This window comes from Osmerus mordax, chromosome 7 (assembly GCF_038355195.1).
Source record: "Osmerus mordax isolate fOsmMor3 chromosome 7, fOsmMor3.pri, whole genome shotgun sequence".
Taxonomy (NCBI): domain Eukaryota; kingdom Metazoa; phylum Chordata; class Actinopteri; order Osmeriformes; family Osmeridae; genus Osmerus; species Osmerus mordax.
In genome coordinates this window covers 868633-891090 of record NC_090056.1, presented here as the reverse complement: position 1 = coordinate 891090, position 22458 = coordinate 868633, and the positions used below count along the sequence as shown (strand labels likewise).

Here is a 22458-nt window from a genome sequence, read left to right as displayed (position 1 = left end):
TTAAAGTCCTGCCCTGAAGTACTTATTCAATTATATAGCTGCACTCCAATCAAATGATTAGACTGTGCTGTACTTTTAAACTACACATATCCCACATGCATCTTCTGTTATGAACGTGATAAAATATTATAAATATATAAACAGGACATACAGATACAGATAGTACACAACAGATAGTGTTGCTCAAGCTCCTTGGCAAAAGAATCTCACCGTGATGAAACAAAAATAAATTTATTTGAATGCAAACATTTAGAGGTTAAATACATGACTCAGGTTGCAATGAAGGGTTGAAACATACCAGTAGCAACAAACTGAAATTTGTACAATCTTCATTCTCACAGGACATCTGCAGACATTTAGTGTTTATGAATTGTAGCTCAATATCGGTTAGTATTTGCTGTCTGAGCATAAGCCTTCAATTGCCGTCTCAGTCTTGTTCAGTCAATGTTTGAGTAGCTCCTCCATGTACACCGAGTTCATGCGATAAGCTGCTAACCAGCTTTGGGCCATGGTTGTATACTGATAGCCAGGGCGAGACTGTTGCTGGGTGGGGGACATTGAGGCATAGTATCTTTCCCAGGCTCTGTAGTGGGCCCCCCAGTAACCCTCAATATCCCCATCCACCAGCCCATCGTGCCCATCTCTCCTAGTCGTCTCCTTTTTCCGTCTGTTCTTGGGTACTTTCCCTGTATTCGCCTCCTTGACTCTCTCTACAGTCTCACCCTTAAAATATATCTCCATATCCCCTCCTCCTGTCTGGACTGGAGCATTTTCCCAGGGCTGCTTGCTTGCATCCTTACCTGTTATAGGCTCGATATCTCTTTCCTTTGTGCCTAAGACTCTCCCCTCTAATCTGGGCCTTCTCTGGTGGATGTTATGTGGCAGAGGTGGGGGGTTGCTTTTAGTTCCAGAACACGCAGGCTTTGCTTTGTACTCGTCTAACCATCCGTGTTTGACACCTAGAGTCTGATCAGCCAGGCTCTGCAGTATTTCATCAGCCTGACTTTTGTCCTCCATGTCAGAGCCAGAGCTATCTGAGGCATATCTTGACGGTGAAGCCCTGTTCCAATCAGGACGCTGCATTGTTGTGTGTAGAACCGAGTTCTTTCTGCTCAGCACCGTATGAGCGTGTGTGAGTGGACGGTCACATTCACCATCATCGGTGTCATGGAGTGTGTGTGAGTCCTCGTGCCCGTGCTGGTCGCTGAACCCGTTGCCCTCTCCCTGACCTCTGAACTGGCGGATGATCTCCACCGACCTTCCCAAGCCTTCGTTGATGAAGCTTTGGAAGTCTAACTCTGCTTCCAGGAAGGTCAATGACTCTGACCCTTGACTCTTGAAGGCACTGATGGGAGGAATCTTGGGTAAAGCCTCCTGCTGCTCTTTACGACCGAGATCCAGTGAGGGCCCAAGTGCTGCTGAACTAACAGGGGCAGGTAGTAGGGCATCCAGGACAGGAAGCACCTTTCTGGGACTTCCATCATCTTTGGCCCCAGTTGGGAGATGGCCCATTGCGAGGCTATGGTTCTGGTCCCTAAAAGATTCTGGAGCAGGGGCTTTGGCCTTTGCCTGCCTCCTCTTCAGTGTTTTGGGGAACAGTTGACTGTGAACCTCCTGTGATGCAGAGGACACCACGGTGACATCCCAGTCACAGGATTCCGGCATTAATCCAGGCTCAATAGGGTCTGAGAAAAAAAAAGTGGAAGGCATCAAAATCATATTGTACAGTTTTACAGAGTAGCCTAGACTGTGACATGTCACTTCGCAAACCAACTGTCAGCATCTCAACCATAAAAGCCCTCATTTATTTGTATTGTTATTATTTATGTTGCATGTTAGTTCTATTCTTCTTCTTCTGCCATGGGAGTCTGGCAGCCCTACAGTCTGAACTTATCGCAGCAAATGTGGACTCTCTTATTAGTTATTTGACGATATAAAAAGGGGTTAGTGTGTGCCCGTGGTTGGGTAACACCAGCGCAAGATGGCAGCAACCGCATCCGGGATATTTTCATTTTTGTACAGTGGGAGAAAGTGGAGACACATCGTTGTTGTGTCACCTAGTTGTTGCACAAGTGCAATGGAGGCTTTGGTTGAATCCCAATACTCTGTCTTACCCCTACCCCTTACCCCTACCCCTACCCTTAGTTTACCCCTACCCTTAGTTTACCCCTACCCTTAGTTTACCCCTAGCCCTTGTGTCTCGAAACTGGGGGGGAAGGGCTAAATATCCCTATGAAATGAGACAACACTTGGTTACGGTTACGTATATCGATGTCTCCAAAGCAAGTATTGTTATGGACTGATATCAAACGAAATTCTCTTCATGGAGTTTAGTTAAAACTGTAGACATGCATGGAGTCCATTCAAGGCTAATCAGAGAAATGCAGGACTGTTGTGCAAATCAGCAATGTAACGTTAGCTTAGCAAATAGCTATTTATAAAAACTTTTCAATTAAGAACATGGTTGCAAATACATATGTACAGGACTGTGTTGAGCACAAAATAAGACTGTCATAATTTAATTAATTATTTAAGCCGAAAATATTACATTTACGGGACTCTCTGGATGATCTGTCATCATTGTTGCAGGTAGCGCAGTATTCACATACCCCTAGGTTTCAAGTAAGCTCCAGTAATAAATAGGCTTTAAAACCCTGTAAGACCCCTTGTTGCAATATTACAACGTCACTTTTATCGCTCCAAAAAACACATTTTCAAAATGTTTTTTGGGAAAAGACCATATTTACATAGTAAATGGGTTCTATTGTATTGCCTTGCAATGCCATTGGATTGTAAATGTGTATATAAGTCTGGCCAGAAGGCCATGAACTCACTCTACCTGCCAACTTTCCTGGAAGTGCATCTCCTTGTTTCATTCAACTGTATATCTCAACATTGAAGTAAGTAAATGTCATGAAATATTTTTTTGGGTGATTGTTATAATATGTAGTTTATGTAAATATTAAAGGTGACATTACATGGGGAGTCAGGTGGCTGAGTGGTGAGGGAATCGGGCTAGTAATCCGAAGGTTGCCAGTTCGATTCCCGGTCATGCAGACTGACGTTGTGTCCTTGGGCAAGGCACTTCACCCTACTTGCCTCGGGGGAATGTCCCTGTACTTACTGTAAGTCGCTCTGGATAAGAGCGTCTGCTAAATGACTAAATGTAAATGTAAAATGTACATGAAAACTTCACTTTAGGAGGTTATTTAACATTAATATGAGTTCCCCTAGCTTGTCTTTGGTCCCCCAGTGGCTAGAATTTTCGATAGGTGTAAACCAAGCCCTGGGTGTTCTTCTCCGCTTTTGAGAAAATGAAGGCTCAATTGATCCGTTTGAAAATCTCTGTGACATCACAAGGAGGAAGTTTACCTCCCCTCTCTCTGCTTTGCCCGCCCAGAGAATCTGGCCTGCCCATAAGAAACTGAGCTACGACCGTGCAAGTGTTTTTATCCTCGAGAGACATCATGGCTTGCAAACAAATGAAGCATTACATTTGCTCAGTTTGGATGTACAAAGGAAAATCTTTTTACAGTTCCTTCATCCGAGCCTCTGAAGACCCAGTGTCTTCATTTTATTTTCTCTGGAAATGCACCTACACAACTTCTGTTGTAGGCGCATTTGTTTTGTATGTCTGCGCCAAACACTTCAGCCACGACTTTCTTCAATTTGAGCTAATACAAAACTGGCCTTGCTGAAATTAAATTCTGGATCAGTACTAACTCTCCTTCGTCCAGCTACTAACCTCAGACAACTAAGTTAACTAATGCTATATCATTTTGTAGCTTTACTGTATATGGTTACCTAGCTTGCTACCCTTAGAATGTGGCTGTAACATTAGCTCTGCAGCTAACATCTGAGTTACTGTCGCTAATGGAAAGGTAGATAGCATCAAGTATGTGTGTGAATACACATGCTGTAACGTGAGTGTTGTACACTTCTTTGTTATTTGGATAACCGTTCTGCTGTTGGTGTTATGGCCCGTGCGATATCCGCCTTTCCCCTCATTGAAATGACTGAGTGTGTACCTCTGCAAACCAGGGTTATCTGATGAGAATGGGCAAATTCGAGGCATCTTACATCAACGGGGCTACAGCCATTGCGATGTAAACATTAGCACATTGTGCCACCCCTCCGCTCCTCATTAGCATTTAAAGCTACAGACAACAAAACAGCGCGTTCTGAGGAAAGCTCCTTGTGGGACTGCTAGTAGTGGCTGTAATTATGCACCAAGGCTGAATTTCGGGAAAGAGACTTCTGATACAGTATTAGGGGACCACTAAGGCCTATATAAAAGCATCCAAAAACAGCATGTCATGTCACCTTTAAGTTATTTTGAAATTCATGCATCACATTAGATTTTTAGCTTGTTATGTCATTGTTGTAATTTTGCAACGTGGGTGAAAAGGGTAGCTAAAATACCATGTGCACCTTGCACACTACAGGCACCTTGCACACGACATTCCACTTCTCAAATATTCAGATATAGGATAAATACTTACAGAAATATAATGTATTTGATGATTCACACTTTATAAATGGGTTATTTGTTATAATTTTAAGTTTAGACCAGATTTGAATAATTCTAAATGGAAGTCTTATAGAATTCTTATAGAGAATTTGTATTATATGGTATTTTATTATTGATATTTTATATTGTATTGGCATTATTGTTATTATTACTATTTTGCTTAATATTGGCTTAGCAACTTTTAAAAACTGTTTACTGTTAATTTTAACTATTGTAAGATTCATATTTTGTCGCTTTGGACAAAAGTGTCTGGTAAATACAATAACCACCTGGAGTCAGGTGGCTGAGCGTTTAGAGAGTCGGGTAGTAATCTGAAGGTTACCGGTTCGATTCCTGGCTGTGCAAAATGACGTTGTGTCCTTGGGCAAGGCACTTCACCCTACTTGCCTCGGGGGGAATGTCCCTGTACTTACTGTAAATCGCTCTGGATAAGAGTGTCTGCTAAATGACTAAATGTAACCACAACCCTTCCCAGAAGCTACAATAAAGCTGTTGTGGCTGTGTATGGATCTTCCACACGCTACTGAGGTCCCTGACAGTGTAAAATGAATAAAGTGTAAAAATGGCCAATGTGTTGTCTTTTCCTTATTACACTGGGAGAGTGCAATCATCCAATCCACCAAGAAACTTAAAACGAGATTGAATACCAACAGAAGAATATTGCAGGCGATTTGGGCAATTTTTAGGGGCCGCTACCCACACGGTTAGCTGTGTTGCTCGTTCCACGAATGCTCCTTACAAGTTGTACCTCGTTGTAAAGGTGACTAATCAGGCTTTCCAACGATATAAAATACACTACCAATTGGTATTATTAAAGGGGAGGAATAATCGACCGAAATAACGTTTCCGAACTTTTTTGGAGGAATTTACATTTGTTTTCTGGGCACTGTATCGTAGTACAGTGCCCAGAAGTAGGCCTATCATGTTACGTTTCATTTTAATAAAATAAAAAACTGGACTTTTATGGATTATTACTACAATACAGATTACATAATAATGATGGAAAAAACCGATGGAAGAAACTTGAGCAGTGCCTGGAGTCATGTTGATTTGAGGTGTTGCTGGATGTTAATGTTTGCTTATGCTCACGTACAACAATATTGTGTTTAACTCTTTGTGGGATATAATTGTAAACCTACATGGCGAATAAAACCAAATTCTGATTCTAATTCTGAAATCAAAATATTCCAATACTCTTGACTGCTTCCTTCCTCCAGTAGTATCCCTATTATCTCTGCTATTTTCCTAATAACTGTCTGCACCTCTAGCAGACGTGTGATATCTGGCATGTATGATTTGTCTTCAAATAAAACAAGAAGCAGAGGCTTTGTTTCCTCTATGGCTCTGGTCCAGAAGAGCACCAACACTTCGAACAAGTTTGTGACGTTTGAAGCATTATAAAGGTTAAATAAAAATAAAATAGAAAGTCAATCACGTCGATGTCGTAAATTGACATAAGCTCTAAAACACTGTTTTGAAACTGTGCGTATTGTGTTTGTGACACAAACGTTGACGCGTCTGTGCAATATAAGTCCCACCCCAATACTGACGAGCTAATTAAGAAAAAGACAAGATTTAAAGTGGATGGTTTATTCCAGTAGGTATAGCTGGAAGGTTACTAGCTAAACACTGCGCTGACCAGGGGCCTGTACTACGAATCAAGATCAACATGCGCTGGATCACTTTGTTACCCGGCTACGCGAAGCGTAACAATCGCAATCACGATAAGTGGTATCACGACTGCGGTTATCAACTCTCTAACTCAACCCAGATCTTTCCAATCTAGAGACGTGCGCGTTTACATAAAGGGTCGGTGTTTGCACCGTATGTCCAATCGCAAACATGGACAAAACAAGAGCCGCATATTTCACGACGGAGGAGCCGACAATAATCTTCCAAACTTTGTCTACTCCTCCTGCGTGAAATATTGTAATACAAACATATCAGAAATACAGACATATAATACAGACAAATTAACAAAGTCGCTGCTGCCAAGCTGGCAGAAAATAGCAGACGCTGTAAATGCGTAAGCTACATGACTTATTGATATCTTGTGTCCAAAGCACAAGGTGTGACCATAATTACACGTGTGCATTCCATAACGTTAAACTTTTGTTGCTGTATTATTTTAGTTGCAACCCTGGCAGTGGCAAACGATCGTGGGAGCAAATAAAAAATAAATATAAAACCATAATTCAAAACGGTAAGTAGCAGTAGGCAATACTTGCACATATTTTAAGGCCAACAAGTACAAGGCTGAATTGCCTGAGTCAATCCCTTTTGTAGGATATTGGTATAGCTACAAAGGGCCTATAGAACAATGAAATTGCTTGCAGCCAACAGGAAGAAAAATAAGGCATGAAAACTGGGGGGGGCCCTCCTCCACAGGACTTCACTCCTGCTGAGGAGCTGGCCCTCTCCAACTATCAGGGTCGCCCCATGATGGAAGGAGTGTAAGGGGGCATTTCTTCAGACCCTGGTGGCAGCAGCACGGAAACCCAAGCATATGTATGTTTCAAGTAATCTATGTGACCATGTTCAATCAACAATTATTTATGAATATTGTAGGAGTGAAATGTATTACTGTTCTCTGCAGTGACAGGAAATACAGTGGTGTTGCTGCCACCACCCATTGTTGTCCCACTGTGCCATACAGAGGTAACAGTGAAACTAATAGTCATACACCAGTATGTATGCCATATGTGGTTGCAGAATATTGATCAAATATGCCATTTACTTTCTCAAGTGGAGGTCCTAGATGATCAGGAAACTGCTCAGAGCATTTTGGGGGTACACTTTTGAGTTTTATTTACCACTTGCAACACAGATGGTGAGAGTGTGTGAATGTGTGGCTGTGATTGAAGTGTCTGTAATGACTTGCTAGTGGTGGTGGTCTGAACATGAGACAAGTCCTTACAGTGCTCATTTAAAAAATGACTCAATTGATTAAATTGCTATGGTGTTAAACTCAGCAGGAAGAGGAACGTCTTCCTCCCCCTGAGCCTAGGGCCTCCACTTCAAGGCCAAGACAAAGACACAAATTATAAGCAATGAACCTTGAAACACTGTAGTCAAATGGACACCTTCAACTTTCTCCTAATGTGCCTTGCAAAGGGACAATGTTCTTTATTTGTTTCAGGTTGGAGCAGACAATGTGAGGGCCCTGTATAAAATAACCCTGGAGCTCGATATAGAGTATAAGAGGCTCGATATAGAGTATAAGTTTTTAATAAAAAAATAAAAAACAAGGCTGGCTTTTCTGTGTTCCTAGGGAAGGGAGAACACATAAGGATGTATTTGTTAAACCTTTTTCGACGTTTTGGTCTTTTTATACCTTTTTGTGGCTTTTTTGTTGTGTATTTTGAGTCTTTTGTGGGGGTTTTCACAATTTCTTTCTTTCAATGTCCTATTTATTCTTTTTGAAAAATGCTATAAAAGTGAATGAAACATCCAAATTCAATGAAAGTAGTGAAATTATCATTTATTTAACCTGTGAAGAACATGGTATGGTACCATACACAGTGTTCTTTTTGGTTTGAAATGTTTTGGTTGAAAGAAACACACATTTCTGATATGGAAATTATTAGAAATAGGCACAAAGCAACCCAAGGACAACAGAATGGGTTAAGGGGAGACACCCCAGTGACATCAACATGAAACCTCCCCAGTTGATAACTAATATTAGGTCAAATATTGTTTTCATTACTAGTTTCCTGTAAATGTATGTTTAAATGAGCAAATGATGCATTAAGTTGTAAAATATGATATAATGTGCATACATTTCCAGAACGGAAATAAGAACATTGCATGAAGACAGAATGAAAATCCTTGTTTCATTTTGTCAAGATATTAGAGTCCAAAGTTTTTACAAAGGGAACTTTGGATATCTCTTTTTCATCACTCCATTAATCAGAATATGGTGGCAACAGCCATTGAAGAAAATCCTTTGCAAATTGCGCGGCAGACCGTGTTCTTGCTCAGGTTCTCCGCATCACCCACACTATAAAAGTAGGTAGCGAAATAACAAAACGGTATATAGTCTCTGGGACTGTGAGCACACGGCTTCGATGTGTCGCATTGGCAACATACGGCTCAAGAAGCTGGCAAAGATACGTAATTCCCTCTGCTGAGAATCTATATCTTTCATAAAGATACTCATGAGGGAATGCGAAAGGGTTTTGTGGGTCTCTAAATGTTCTGGCTCTTCTGAGCATACCTCTCACTATCCGCGCACCGAGCTCCACAGGATCTTATATGAACGGTGACGGCATTATCCTCAAGAATTAGTTAGTGGGAGGGGCTTTTATACCGGTTGATCTCTGATCTCCAACTTAACCTGCTCCCGACCAGCTTTGCTGTTCAGCATGTGTTACCATGGTGATCTACCCCGGTAACAAGTGATCCTCCGTCGTAGTACAGAAAACCCTGGGTTGAACCTGAAGTTACCTCGCTAACGCCAAATCTTGATTCGTAGTACAGGCCCCAGCTGTCTCCGGTGTTTACCTACATCTTTAACACCTCCCTTGAGACATGCCATGTGCCAGCCTGGCTCAAGTCCTCCACCATCATTCCAGTGCCCAAAAAGCCAAGGCCAACAGGTCATAATGACTACAGACCCATCCCACTGACCTCTGTGGTAATGAAGTCTTTCGAGCGCCTGATGCTGGCACACCCTAAATCCATCACAGACCCTCTACTGGACCCCCTACAGTTTGCCTACAGAGCCAACAGGTCTGTGGACGATGCAGTTAACATGGCCCTCCACTTCACCCTACAGCACCTGGACTCCCCAGCATCCTATGCCAGGATCCTATTTGTGGACTTCAGCTCTGCCTTCAATACCATCATCCCCGCCCTGCTTCAGGACAAGCTCTCACAGCTGAACGTGCCTGATTCCACCTGCAGGTGGATCACAGACTTCCTGTCTGACAGGTGCGTTAAGCTGGGAACACAAGTCTCTGACTCCCGGTCCATCAGCACCGGATCACCTCAGGGCTGCGTCCTTTCTCCTCTGCTCTTCTCCCTGTACACCAACAGCTGCACCTCTAGTCATCCATCCGTCAAACTCCTGAAGTTTGCGGATGACACCACCCTCATTGGGCTCATCTCTGGTGGAGACGAGTCTGATTATAGGTGGGAAGTGGCCAACCTGGAGACCTGGTGCAGCCAGAACAAACTAGAGCTCAATGCTCTTAAGACAGTGGAGATGGTTGTGGACTTCACAAAGAATACAGCCCCACACTCACCCCCATCACCCTGTGTGACTCCCCAGTCAACACTGTGGAGTCCTTCCGCCTCCTGGGCACTATCCTCTCCCAGGACCTCAGGTGGGAACTGAACATCAGCTCCCTCATCAAGAAAGCACAACAGAGGATGTACTTCCTTCGGCAGCTGAAGAAGTTCAACCTGCCAAAGACAATGATGGTGCACTTCTACTCAGCCATCATTGAGTCCATCCTCACCTCCTCCATCACCGTCTGGTACGCTGCTGCCACTGCCAAGGACAAGAGCAGACTGCAGCGTATCGTCCGCACTGCTGAGAAGGTGATTGGCTGCAATCTGCCTACCCTCGAGGACCTGCACACCTCGAGGACCCTGAGGCGAGCGAGGAAGATTGTGGCCGACTCCTCCCACCCTGGACACTCCCTGTTTCAGTCACTCCCCTCCGGCAGAAGGCTGCGGTCCATCAGGACCAATACCACACGCCACAAAAAACAGTTTCTTCCCTTCCGCTGTTGGCATCTTCAAAAAGGCCAAGGGTTCAAACTGACTTCCTGACTTACTTTCCTTAAAACACAATGCACTACACAATCTTGTACCATTTGAATTGTTTGTAATATTTGTCTTCTTTTTTTTATATTGTAAATTACTGCAACTTATTTTATTTTATTGTATAGTTTATTTTAATTCTAATTCAACTTAGTATTGCTAGTAAGGTATGTACCCTTAGTATAGTTAGTCCTCATATTTAAATTTTAGATTCCTGTATGTTTAATGTTTGCACCTTCCTGACAAAGCAAATTCCTTGTCTGTGCAAACTTTCACAGTGAATAGAACCCATTCTGATTCTGATACAATTAGTTTGCAGTGCTGTCTGCCATCATAACATTAAATCAGCATGCTTTCAAAGGGTTTGCTTTATGGATGAAATGATGATTAGATAACAGAACGAGAATATAAAGTGGATACCATCAGTATAGATCGGTGAATTTTGTTGCATAAATTAATGTGTTTACTTATGTCAAAACTACCTGCACCCTGCAAATCTGCACACAACTCAACACTATAATCACCAGCGCGCATCACAGACATGGGCACCATTTCTATCACTTTAGCCTCCTCTGTCGGTGTCTTAAGGCATGGATATAGCGACAGGAAAAATGTTCGTACAAATTTAGTCTCCTCGGTCATTTGTCGTGTCTTATGAGAAAGCGATACAGCATTGCATAGCACAAATACATCATAGCAAACACCTTAGGCTGCATAATCATTTGCATACATGTCCAGAGCATTGGTAATTTGTTTAAATTAATGATAAATTGCTTTTATGACGTGCATAAGTGACTAGAATAGATAATGTGGAGTGCTTCTGAGCCGACAGAGAATTTCAATTGTGATCAATTGAATATTGTGATCACTGTAATATGGCATAATTCTACACGGCAGGATATACTCCGAGTAGGGGTGGGACAAAGAATCGAAGTTCGATTTATTGCAGTGTATATTTTTTACGATTCATGTTGAGGCCAAATTCGAAACGAATCGAAGACATTTTACATTGTATTTAATGTGTCTTTTGTCTAAATCATTAATTACACATTTTAAACCTTAAATTCCTGACATTTCTGAGACAGCAACTAGTGTTTGTAAAGGGAGATGCCTGGATGGGATAGCTGCAGATCAAGTGTCAACCATCACCAATGTGTCCTCTAGACTCACCTGGAAGAGGACACAGATTGAGGCAGCACTTCTGAGCAATGGCCATCAGTTTGTTTTCTTCCTCCCCATAGCAACAGTAGGTCACAGCCAGCCCCTGAGTACCTAGAGACAGATGATTTAATAATTGTCCAATCATTATAGACAGAGTACTGCATAGAACTGCTCTGTCGTTGTCAAGGGAATGTTTAGTGGGTCTCATGCCTCTTGAGGTGAAGCATTCATTCTCTTACCCTCCTGAAGGACAAAGTAAACAATTGACCTTGGGGTGTTTTTTCCAAATATAAATTATGGTTGCAAAGTGTGTGTGTGTAGGGGGTGTGCAAGAGAATAAATAAACAGAGGGATTTGACAAACGCACCAAAGCGACCTGCCCGGCCGACTCGATGCATGTAGGTCTCCCAGTCCTGAGGGACGTCCAGGTTTATCACCAAGTTCACCTTCTCTGCATCTATCCCCCTGGAGGTCTAGAAGCAAAAAAAACAGGGAGAAATTGAATTGAAGGTAGTTACCTAGTGAAGAATGTATTAATTTAGGCAAGTAAGAAAACCTCTAAGGATTAATTTTACATGTGTATGTGTGCACCCTAACTGGCTTCCTCACCAAGTCGGTGGAGATGAGGACTCGACACTGGTACTGCTTCAATTTAGACATGGCCTCCAGTCTCTGGTCCTGAGTCAGACCACCTCCACACAATAACAGCATACACATGAAATATAGTCAAAGTTCATATACTGGATTAAAATCTTGAAATGAAATAAATGAAAAAGTATCCATAAGAGTATTTTTGTCAAATGTGTATCCATACATCCATCCATCCATTGCTGCAACAGTAAAGTTTTCCCTCAGGGATCAATGAAGTTACAATCCATCTTATCCAGGGGTCCTCGAGAGCCGCTGTCCTGCATGTTTTAGATGTTTCCCTGCTCCAGCACACCTGATTCAAATGAATGGTCATTACCCGGCTTCCACAGAGCTTGATAACAACCCATTCATTTGAAACAGGTGTGCTGGAGCAGGGAAACATCTAAAACATGCAGGACAGTGGCTCCATCTATCCAAATACAATAAAACAATCTTGCATGGTGGAGTTGGGACTACAACAAAACAGTTGCTTTGCACAAAGGATATATTTGTTGTTCCAGTCACTCAAAATTGTATTTAAATGTTTTACAATCTCCCACCAACCCTCTACTGCTTTAATAACTTACCCATCTGTCTCTATAGATTGTTTAGAAGTTTTTCTTTTACTATAAGTAATGAAATTTACTTTTCATGTGATAGGAAATGAGAAAAAATCTGCACCACACTTACTATTATGCCACATTATTACACTAATCTTCTTAATGCTGTAGAATGCTCCATTCACTTGAATGGGGCTTCCCAACGTTCTGTGGTCAATTATTTTTCGATATTTGACCGTTGCTATGTATAATTGACCGCTGTCAAGGGAAGTGGCCTTTTTCGCCTCGGATTCACGTCTTTCGTAGCACTCCGCAAGTAATCCGGTAACTTTTCAACCCCAGCGTACTACATTGCTTAGCAACGCCAGCTGATCCGAAGCCTATCTGAATAAAATGTATAGCCTACATACCAGGCAACTATGGACGAGTTTCCAATTAACTTCAATATTTTTGGGAAATACAGCGATTTTGATACTTGGTTAAAGGCTGAGTTGTTGCCATCGCCAGTGAAGAAACCGAATGCCAACAGTTGTTGCCATCGCCGTTGCTATGCATGTTCAACGTCTTTGGCGAACTATTTCTCTGCTGATCAACACTAGTCTATGAATGGTAACAAATAAAAACAAATTAAAAGACACTGTTAAGTTATTGTTTCGTTTTGGCAAGCAGCCGTGTAATAAGCGGGATAATGTATTCGCGTCGGGGTGCTGGTCGTCCTGTCGGGGATTATTTTCCCGACAATGGCCGGCGTTCTATACATTATCCCTTACGTAGCACCCCCTGCTGGTGTCTTCCCCTTATCCTCACCTGAGATGCAGGTTGCAGGCAAGCCTTTGGCAGAAAGGATATCAGCCAGATTCTGAGCCCTGTAGGAATGAAACATGCATGATTATGTGCACACACACACACATACGCTTATGAGTAGGGATGGGACGTATGGCACTGACGCATCGATGCTTGTGTCGCAAAACCAATACGCACAGTTTTCAGTTTCAAAAAACGATAACCATGTGATAGATGACGTTCAATGCAAACGTCACAAACTGGTTCGAAGTTTTGCCGCTCTTCTGAACCAGAGCCATAGAGGGAACGAAGCTACCGCTTCTTGTTAAAGACAAGTCACACATTGCCAGAGAAGCAGCACCAGGCATCGCTCGAGTTTCTTCCATCGGTCATTATTATTTATCAGAATCAGAATGGGATTTATTCGCCATGAAAGTTTGCACAGACAAGGAATTTGCTTTGGCAGGAAGGTGCATACAATAAACATATACCTAAAATTTAAATATGTGGACTATCTATACTAAGGGTACCTAAACTAGCAGTACTAAGTGGGATTAGAATAAAATTAAATATACAATAAAATTAAATATAAGTTGCCGTAAATTACAATATAAAAATACAAAAATACAAATATTACAAAAAATACAAATGTACAAGATACCATTATTGTAATGCAGTGCAAAAAGCAGTGTGTTTTAAGAAATAAGTAATTAGAGTCAGTGTGGTCCCTTGGCCTTGTTGAAGAGGCCAACAGCGGAAGGGAAGAAACTGTTTTTGTGGCGTAAGGTATTGGTCCTGATGGACCGCAGCCTTCTGCCGGAGGGGAGTGACTGAAACACGGAGTGTCCAGGGTGGGAGGAGTCGGCCACAATCTTCCTCGCTCGCCTCAGGGTCCTCGAGGTGTGCAGGTCCTCGAGGGTAGGCAGATTGCAGCCAATCACCTTCTCAGCAGTGCGGACGATACGCTGCAGTCTGCTCTTGTCCTTAGCAGTGGCAGCAGCGTACCAGACGGTGATGGAGGAGGTGAGGATGGACTCAATGATGGCTGAGTAGAAGTGCACCATCATTGTCTTTGGCAGGTTGAACTTCTGCAGCAAACTTCAGGAGTTTGACGGACGGATGACTGGAGGTGCAACTGTTGGTGTACAGGGAGAAGAGCAGAGGAGAAAGGACGCAGCCCTGAGGTGATCCGGTGCTGATGGACCGGGAGTCAGAGACTTGTGTTCCCAGCTTAACGCACTGCTTCCTGTCAGACTGTCTGTGATCCACCTGCAGGTGGAATCAGGCACGTTCAGCTGGGAGAGCTTGTCCTGAAGCAGGGCGGGGATGATGGTATTGAAGGCAGAGCTGAAGTCCACAAACAGGATCCTGGCATAGGATGCTGGGGAGTCCAGGTGCTGTAGGGTGAAGTGGAGGGCCATGTTAACTGCATCGTCCACAGACCTGTTGGCTCTGTAGGCAAACTGCAGGGGGTCCAGTAGAGGGTCAGTGATGGATTTAAGGTGTGCCAGCACCAGGCGCTCGAAAGACTTCATTACCACAGAGGTCAGGGCAAAGGGTCTGTAGTCATTATGTCCTGTTGGCCTTGGCTTTTTGGGCACAGGGATGATAGTGGAGGACTTGAGAAAGGCTGGCACATGGCATGTCTCAAGGGAGGTGTTAAAGATGTAGGTAAACACCGGAGACAGCTGGTCAGCGCAGTGCTTGAGGGTGGCTGGAGAGACAGAGTCCGGCCTAGCTGCTTTGCGGGGATTCTGCCTCTTGAAAAGTCTGTTAACTTCACCCTCCTGAATGGAGAGTCGTCACTGTAGAGGGGGGGAGGTGGGAGGCCTCCTGGGTGGGAAGGGGTAGTTCAGGACTGTCCAATTGTCTTTCAAATCTGCAGTAGAACTCATTCAGGTTGTTGGCCAGGCGGGAGTCGTTAGTGGAGTGGGGGGCTCTGGGCTTGTAGTTGGTAATCTGCCTGTGCCCTCTCCAGACAGAAGTAGAGTCGTTTGCAGAGAATTGGTGTTTTAGTCTCTCTGAGTACAGTAGTTTAGCCTCCCTCACCGCCTTGCTAAACCTGTTCTTCAACTCCTTGAAACTGTCTTTGTCCCCACTCCTAAACGCGGCCTCTTTCTCTGACCTCAACCTTCTGAGTTTAGCTGTAAACCAGGGTTTGTCGTTGTTGTAGCTTACCCTGGTGCGTGTTGGTATACAGCAGTCCTCACAGAAGCTGATGTATGATGTCACAGCCTCTGTGAGCTCATCCAGACTATTGGTAGCAGTCGTGAACATGTCCCAGTCAGTGCAGTCCAAGCACGCCCGCAGATCCTCCATAGCTTCACTGGTCCACTGTTTTGATGTCCTCACAGCAGGCTTACAGCGCTTTAGCTTCTGCCTGTATGCAGGAATCAGGTGGACCATGGCGGTCAGAGTGACCCAGTGCTGCTCGGGGGACCGCATGGTATGCTTTGCTGATTGTAGAATAGCAGTGATCCAAGGTGTTTCATTCTCTGGTAGGGCATTTGATGAATTGTCTATATTTTGGGAGTTCTTGAGTGAGATTGCCTTTGTTAAAGTCGCCTAGCACAATAACCAAGGAATCCGGATTTTCATGCTCCACACTCAGTATCTGGCTGGCGAGCACACGTTGAGCCTCGTTGACGCTAGCCTGCGGAGGCATGTAGACGCCAACCAGAATGAATGATGCAAACTCTCGTGGCGGGTAAAAAGATCTACAGTTAATAAAAAATGATTCCAGATCAGGAGAACAGTGCTGCAGAATCACTGTCACATCTTCACACCAGCCACTGTTAATGTAAAAACAAATACCACCGTCTTTCGTTTTGCCAGAGAGCACAGGGTCACGATCCGCTCTCAGCAGTTTGAAACCTGCTAGCTGTAGCGCAGAGTCTGGGATCAGTTCACTCAGCCATGTCTCCGTAAAGCACAAAAAGGAAGATGAATGAAAGTCTCTGTTTTTCCACACCAGTAGCTGAAGTTCATCCAGTTTGTTGCTCAGTGAACGCACGTTGGAGAGAAATATCCCCGGTAACGCTGTGCGTGCCCCACGCCGACGGAGTCGCACCAGAGCACCGGCTCGTTTGCCTCTCCTACGGCGCTTCGCTGCTAGGACAAACCCGAGGGTGGCTTTGACTATAATTCCCTCTAATTCTGCCGCTGGAAGCAGAAAAGTGGGAAATAAATCCACAGGAGTTGTAGTCCTGATGTTTAGAAGTACTTCTCTAGTTAGAGAACCCCGGAAATCTTGGCAGAACACTGAATTAACAGACAAAACAAGACAAAAAAGAGCACACCTAACGACCGAGGCAGCCATCATCGGCGCCATCTTGGATGCAGTTTAGACAAATCCGTATTGTAATAATTATAAATCCGTGCACTTGAGTGTTGTGTTATTTTATTGAAATGAAATGTAACATGATAGGACTAGGCAGGTCTATACAGTGCCCAAAAAACAAATGTTGATGATTCGTCAACATTGTCAACAGTAATAATAATTAGTAATAAAGTCCCCCCACTTCACAATAGGCCTACATATCACAAATGTTAATAAGAAAAAATCTGTGTAATCTAGTTTAATTGATATAACGACCGTATCGTTTAAAGACCGTCCACCCGCATCAACAAGTAACAGCTTTTTCGGTTGTGTAGCTGGTTAAAGCGATATTTGACGACGTATTGTTAACGCGAGTCTGGATACCCGAGTTCGCGTCCCAGTGCAGGGCACCTCGGAAGATAGTCTTAAACTTTTACTGTGAGAAAATGACACAATTCTAACAGCCTACAGATGTATCTCAACATTTTAATGTGTGAGCACTAATATCAGATCAAAATGAACACATGTAGGCTTAATTAAAATATTAAATAACGTAGGATAGGCAGAGACAACCACTACGCCTCATTCAGCCAGTTTAAATGGCTGCTAGATGACGCTGTTCATTTTCTATGCGCCGATAGTTCGGCTCTTTGGGCCGGCACAATCCAGAAGAAACCACCAAAGCTTCACAAGGCATTGTTCGCCCATCCCTACTTATGAGCCACTGCACCCAAATGCCATCTTAAACTGAAAGAAAAACTGTCCATTCCAAAATGTCATCCTATTAAGACAGATACAAGATTTTAATCATGGTCTTCACCTGGAGTGAAGGTTTGAGAAGACCAAGGCTTGATTGAAGGGCACTTTGCTGAACAGGTCCAGTAGAAGTAGAACTTTCTCCTCAAACACCCTGTGAGGCAGAACGTGTGATCTGACCTGCTGGTAGTACTGCTTTAAACCTGATAGGGAGACGAGGACATCTCTCAGTGAAGGAAAACCATTTCATCAACGACCATCCCTCCAAATTAAAATTGAGATATTCCTTTGAGGCTACAAACAAAGTATGCAGTTGACAGCAGGATTTCTTGAGGGACTCACAGAGCCAAGACTACCAATGCTCTGAGCATGACAGCACTAACCTAGGAGTCCGGGATCGGTGGGGTTGAGTCTGACAAAGACGGGCTCTCTCATGTAGCGGGCCAGATGCTGAGCAAGGGATTCTGGATAGGTGGCAGAAAGCGCCAACATCTGTTTGTTCACAGGTAAAGATGAGAATATCCAGCTGGAAAGGAAAGTTTGTGGGGAGTTAGGATCTGTAGGAGGATGTGTATGATAGACAGTAGGAGGGAGAGAGTACAAATATATTGTATATGTATGCATGTGTATGTACTGTATGTATGATGCAGAAAGTGTATGACAAGAAGGTTAATAAAGGTAAATATCTGTCTGTGTGTGCGTATGTGCATGCGTATGTGTCTCACTTAATCTGGTCTTGGAAACTGCCCTCCTCCAGCAGTTTATCTGCCTCGTCCAATACAAACAGACGGATACTGGACGTGGATAACAAACCCAGTTCTATTAGCTGCTTGATGCGTCCTACACACATACAGGTAAAAACAAGACTTGACGGTTACTTTACACAAACTCTACAAAAAGCATTTCCCAGGTTTTTCTAGTCTTGCATACTTTTTCCATAAGTTTGGTTCAGAAAAACACACTCAAATATAGGACTAGGTTCATAAGGACTGACCAGGTGAGCCAACAGCAATGTGGCATTTCTTAAGGTGAATCTTGTCATGGCCCACGGGCCTGCCACCAATAAAGACATGGCATTCCAGTCCCTCCATGGCACTACCAATGGCCATTACTACCCCGTGGATCTGCACAGCAATCTCGCGTGTAGGAGCCAACACCAGAACCTAGAAACATACAAGTGTGTGTGAGCATGTTTATTCATTCAACATATTTTATTAACACATTTATGTGTAATGTGTCTTGGACTTTTACGTTTGGGTGGGTTTCATAACTTTTGAAAGTGACAATGGCCGGGTTTCCCAGATTCGTTAAGAAGCTCTTAACGCTAAGAGCTTCTTAGGAGCGTTCTAAGAGCGTTCTAGAACGCTCTTAAGAAGCTCTTAGCGTTAAGAGCTTCTTAACGAATCGGGGAAACCCGGACAATGTCTAGCAGACCATGGAGGAGAGGCGGTTAGAACTGAAACTGTACTGTTGCGAGTGGTACGTGCCAGTGGAGTGAGTGGTACGTGACAGTGGCTAGTGGTACGTGCCAGTGCCTCCACTGGTACGTGACACTAGCTAGTGGTACATGCCAGCGCCTCAACTGGTACGTGACAGTAGCTAGTGGTACGTGCTAGTGCCTCCACTGGCGCATGACAGTTACTGTTCTGTTGATAGTGGTACGCAAGTGTCTCGTGGCAATTGCATTGGGTGTCTTGCAGCTTTTGTTTACTGTCATGTAACTGCCCCACGGCCATTTTAGAATAGGAGAACAGGCTATAAACTTTTATTTTTTAAATATGTGTGGCGGCCTGCAGAAACCCGTGGATGTCGCGGCCGCTGGCTATAAGCCATAAAAGATCGAAAATCGTTTTCTGTCAAAATTGAGATTTTTTTATGTTTTGTATAGTTAACACCCTAAACTTCATTGTAATGTACAAAAAGTATATGATTACTTATGAAAAACTCAATTTCAACGGTTTTTGGACATTTCAGCTAGCAAGATTTTCAAATGAAATGCCAACCATATCCATCCATGTTGACAAAAAGCAGCTACCTTATTGGTGTAGAACGATCACGTGTCAAACCGTGCCACCAAAATCCTATTACGCTCTGAAGAAACTAGTTCTGCATAAAACATAGACGCATCGACAATCGACTGAATTTCAGCGACTAACTTTTTTTTGGTAGCTTAGCACGACTCGTTCTTTTTTATGAGCTAAAGATTGTGTAGATGCCAGACTGTGGAGCGGGTTGAAACGATAACAGGGTTCACCTTACAGCCTATATGGTTTGGAGTCTGTTAGCACGACAAGTTTAACTTATATTTAAAAAATAAAAGTTTATAGCCTGTTCTCCTATTCTAAAATGGCCGCGGGGCAGTTACACGATAGTAAACAAAAGCTGCAAGACACCCAATGCATCTGCCACCAGACACTTGCGTACCACTATCAACAGAACAGTAACTGACGTGCCAGTGGAGGCACTGGCATGTAACACTAGCTACTGTCAAGCACCAGTGGAGGCACTGGCACGTACCACTAGCCACTGTCACGTGCCAGTGGAGGCACTGGCATGTACCACTAGCTACTGTCAGGTAAAGGGGAGGCGCTGGCACGTACCAAAAGCCACTGTCACGTACCAGTGGAGGTGCTGGCACGTACCACTAGCCACTGTCATGTGCCAGTGGAGGCACTGGCATGTACCACTAGCTACTGTCACGTACCACTAGCCACTGTCACGTACCACTCGCTCCACTGGCACGTACCACTCGCTCCACTGGCACGTACCACTCGCTCCACTGGCACGTACCACTCGCTACAGTACAGTTTCGGTTTTCTAACCGCTACTGCCATGAGTTCACCTGTATGGTGCTGTTCTCAAGGACCAATGAGTCCAGGGCGATGGTAGAAAACACACAAGTCTTCCCTGTACCAGACTTGGCTTGCACTATCAGATCTGAAAAAATAGCAAACACGTAGGTTGGGAAATTGCCATTGACGTCAATTCATTAGATTCTTAATTATGTCCAATCCAGTCAAAAGGCACTGTGGGTAGGTAGACCAAATAGGTCCTACAGTAGTCTGGGCCGATTCTATAGGTGGGCTGGAGCGGATAATATATGTCTACACTGCTAGCCGAATTGGGTAATGTCAGACGCTGCGCCAAGTCTTCAGTTTTCAAAGCGTGCGGCTTTTAGTATTTCAAGTTATTTTGCAGAACAAACATTTGTAGTAGGCTATATGATCATATAGGCCAAGTTATAAATCATTGTTTTGTTGTAATTTAATAATGTTTTGTGTCGGGTGGATTGCTGGTTTTGTGTGTACTGGAGACAATGGGCTTTCCTTGATTACTGCTAGGTAGTTGTGTAGGCCCGCTCTTCGCCAACCAACATTTCTCAGTAGCCCCCTGTCAAAGTTGTCTAGAACAGGGGCTTGATACCGGTTGCACAAGGATACTGCTAGGTGGCTAGCTATTCAACTACATACCTAATCCACATCTGCCCAAAGGAATGGCTTTGAGCTGAATTGGAGACGGCCTCTGGAAGCCGGCGCCCGCGAGTCCATCCAGAACTAGCGGGGAAAGCAGCAAGGAATTAAAGTCTATCCCCTCTAAGAGTAAAACATCACCAGTACGCGTTCGTGTTTCAATATCGTGGGCAGATTTTGCAATGGAAGTAGCCATGTTGAAGTACAGCGTTGCGAGTGATCTTCCTAGTTTTCTTCGTTTTCTTCTTCTGTTGAGGATATGGTAGATTGCAAAAATCTTTGAGAGGTGCATTACCGCCATCTACTGTTCTGGAATGTGATACCGGCGGCCTGCACTAATATAAAATCAATAAATCATCAAAGCTGCGAGCAGCATTGAGCCGGGTCTTACTTCCAAACGGCGGGGAACCACCGTTTATTTATTTTTTATTTTATTTTTGATTAGTGACCATTTAAAATGTTTTACTATTCTTGATGAAGTTTGAATTTGTAGTAAGCTTTAAATATTTAAATCAAACCAAATTATGAAGATAATAACTATGATGAGGACAATGACGAAAGACAATCTAAAGTGATGACTGCTGCTTTCAAAAACGTCTGTGTTGTAAATAGCTGTAGGAGCCATTATTGTTCTTCTATGGGGTTAATAGGGCTTGTTTCATTTGGGTGTGGTTTGTGGTGGTTTGTTTATGTTTGGGCACAGGGGACCTATATTCGGCTCGGCCAGAGGTGGCGGTGGCGGGTCAAAGGCTATATACACAGGCACCATTGTACGTGAGGCTAGCGTGACAGTAGGTCACACTGTTTTTACCGCTTTAATGTTACATGTTAGTAATGTTAGTTTATAACGCCTTATAAACTGGGTCAGAAGCGACTACTATGGTAGGACTGGATAGTCGCTACAATAGCATTTGCTTATATTTTAAAATTTCTTTCCATCACATTTTTCCTATAGTAACTTTATTTGCTAAATGAGTACATGCATTATTGTATGTCTCTGAAACTTTAATATGCATAGTTTTTGTATGAGAGAGGCTTCTCTCCTTTGTAGGTCAATAGGTCATGTCGTGGAGCTCCTTCCAGTCCACATATAGATAAAGGTCTCAGTTGTTCAGAATGACCGAAGTCAGTGAGGAGAAAAAATCAGAAATATTAATCTATCAAGCATTGCACTGTCAGTCGGTGAAAAGTTAAGAAAGCTTTATTACTTGCAGCCGGCCCACAAGGAGACAAAAACATGACACGCCATTGTGATACAAAGTTTGTCCGGTAGCATATTGTGCTAGCTACCTATTTAAATAGAAACGCTCGTCACAGACATTGGTTCATACAACTGTCACATGGCTCTGCTTTCATTGGCTCCCTTGCATAGACCTTGCACGCGTGTGTGTGCGTGCGTGTTTGAGTGTGTGAGTGTGAGTGCGTGTGTGCGCTCTCTGACCCCTCTAAGCTTGACCATATGATTGACATATTTTATGG

At 43.5% G+C, this 22458-nt stretch overlaps 1 protein-coding gene across 1 annotated transcript; it reads right to left on the bottom strand.

Moving 5' to 3' along the window:
• Positions 1-215: 215 nt before the first annotated feature.
• Positions 216-21185, bottom strand: ddx20 (DEAD (Asp-Glu-Ala-Asp) box polypeptide 20). Its single transcript, XM_067240044.1, has 11 exons — positions 20980-21185; positions 20352-20446; positions 18504-18672; positions 18235-18349; positions 17893-18035; positions 17574-17712; positions 13459-13517; positions 12071-12153; positions 11829-11934; positions 11471-11572; positions 216-1685 (listed from the first exon to the last, which is right to left on the bottom strand). The coding sequence occupies exons 1-11, from the start codon at positions 21173-21175 to the stop codon at positions 442-444; spliced, it is 2451 nt and encodes an 816-aa protein (XP_067096145.1). The 5' UTR covers positions 21176-21185; the 3' UTR covers positions 216-441.
• Positions 21186-22458: the final 1273 nt, after the last annotated feature.

Coding starts and splice junctions, on each gene's coding strand:
- ddx20 (XM_067240044.1), bottom strand. CDS start 21,175: ATGGCTACTTCCATTGCAAAATCTGCCCACGATATTGAAACACGAACG. Junction 18,350..18,503: donor CATTGCTGTTGGCTCACCTG/GTCAGTCCTTAT, acceptor GTATGTGTGTAG/GACGCATCAAGCAGCTAATA. Junction 11,935..12,070: donor TCCTCATCTCCACCGACTTG/GTGAGGAAGCCA, acceptor TTTTGCTTCTAG/ACCTCCAGGGGGATAGATGC.